The sequence below is a fragment of the Corticium candelabrum genome, chromosome 19 (assembly GCF_963422355.1).
Source record: "Corticium candelabrum chromosome 19, ooCorCand1.1, whole genome shotgun sequence".
NCBI lineage: Eukaryota > Metazoa > Porifera > Homoscleromorpha > Homosclerophorida > Plakinidae > Corticium > Corticium candelabrum.
In genome coordinates, this window is record NC_085103.1 from 1,466,627 (window position 1) to 1,468,310 (window position 1,684).

Consider the following 1,684-nt stretch of genomic DNA (forward strand, 5'->3'; position numbering starts at 1 on the left):
GCTGACGCCGACGTTGACGCTGACGCTGACGCTGGAATGAATCTTATTCCAGCGTCAACATCACAGGATACCGCCAGCGTTAAGGCGGTGTCTTTGACGTTGACGCTCAGCTGAGCGTCTGCGTCAATACTGTGAACCGGGTTTGATGGTGCTGCGGAATTGATCGGCACGTGTCTGATCGCGGCGAGTCGTTGCAAATTCGCGATAAAAATTCGCGATTCGCACATCCGTTGTGACTCGTTGCGGATTTTATGTCAACTTGCCGCGAAATCGCGACAAAACTTCGCCGTGAATTCACCGCGAGACTTTGTCTAGTAGACGTGATCATGAAGTAGTTGAGCATGCTATAAAGTGTACATGACGAACCATCGGTTCGCGCATTAGAAAAACGGCTCTAAAGCCGCTACTAAAAGTTGACGTCGCTGAATACAAACCACAACGTGTAGGGACGTGATTTTGCGTGAAGAGCGTTATCGTTTGTGTACAGTACTCTTTGGTATACAGTAAATCACTATCACAAAATGCTTGAGATGTCTTCGTTGCATTACAGCCGTAATTGGGAAGGTATGAAACTGAACAGTTATGCTAGTCCCAAGACCAACCTCAATATATTGAGAAGAGGCGTTACCATCCCAGACACCATTTTGAATCGACTCTACAACCCCCATATGTACACGCCTGTAACTGAACGTAACTTAAGACATTATTTCAACGCAATCGTGTATACACCAGTCGTTACACCTTCTAACTCGCCAAACTAGTCGATATACTACAGGCAACATCTAAGCTGTTTAGCCTTGAGTCTGATCCAGACGAAATTCTTCAGCTTTTTCTGCGAACAAGCTATTATAATCGTCGATGATCTTGCCAATAACCTGGAACGTTTTGAGTGAAGTAAATATTTGGAATGTAACCCAGTGTTTCCTTTTGCTATGATATGGTAAACGAATGGTGGCCACTTTAAAGCTTCCATTGTATAGCTCTACAGTTCCATTTCCTTTGCGAAAATCGTAGTACGGATGCGAATATGAATCAACGTAATGTCCGTATACGCCAGGCTCAACTCCTTCGGTAACTAAAAAATACAAAAATACAACATTACTTTTTCTTACAGATATAGGTTAAACCTCTTTACTTACTTGATATAGTTTCATAGCCTAATTGTACTTTACTATCGGTATCCAAAGTGATCGTTCCATATTTAGATTGCATTTTCTTGTTGTCGTAACTGACGTGCTTACTATAAGGTTCTGAGAGTACCAAGTAGGCATCGAGATCACTTGGTACTTTACCCCACGAAAGTACGATCTTCCAAGTATCTAAGTAGACTATGACGTCACATAACACGATTGGGAATTAATTAATGCGGTCTACTTGATTCCAACACTCTAGTGATTATAATGTCAGCGACTGTGCCTTTCGTAATATTGCCAGTTACATGAAGAATTATTGAGTTAGACACAGCCATCTGCAGACGCATTCAATATGTAATAAAGAGCAGGAACGTTGAAAAACCGGAAAACGCCTTCGCTGTTTGAGATTGTTGATCTCGGTCAAAGGGAAACGACCGCTCCACTAATGAAGTCATTGGTAGAAGCATTCATTACTCGTTCTTCAACAGTATAAACGTCACCAATACACGTGTAGTCATTTCCATAGTATCCAAGCTTGCAAGTGCACCGGT

The 1,684-nt window shown here is 42.3% G+C and overlaps 1 protein-coding gene across 1 annotated transcript; it reads right to left on the reverse strand.

The window, feature by feature from the left end:
* Window positions 1-636: 636 nt before the first annotated feature.
* On the reverse strand, window positions 637-1,219 carry LOC134195288 (uncharacterized). The gene is made up of 2 exons (XM_062664301.1): window positions 1,140-1,219; window positions 637-1,075 (listed from the first exon to the last, which is right to left on the reverse strand). Exons 1-2 carry the CDS (start codon window positions 1,210-1,212, stop codon window positions 792-794), a joined length of 357 nt encoding a protein of 118 aa, XP_062520285.1. The 5' UTR covers window positions 1,213-1,219; the 3' UTR covers window positions 637-791.
* Window positions 1,220-1,684: the final 465 nt, after the last annotated feature.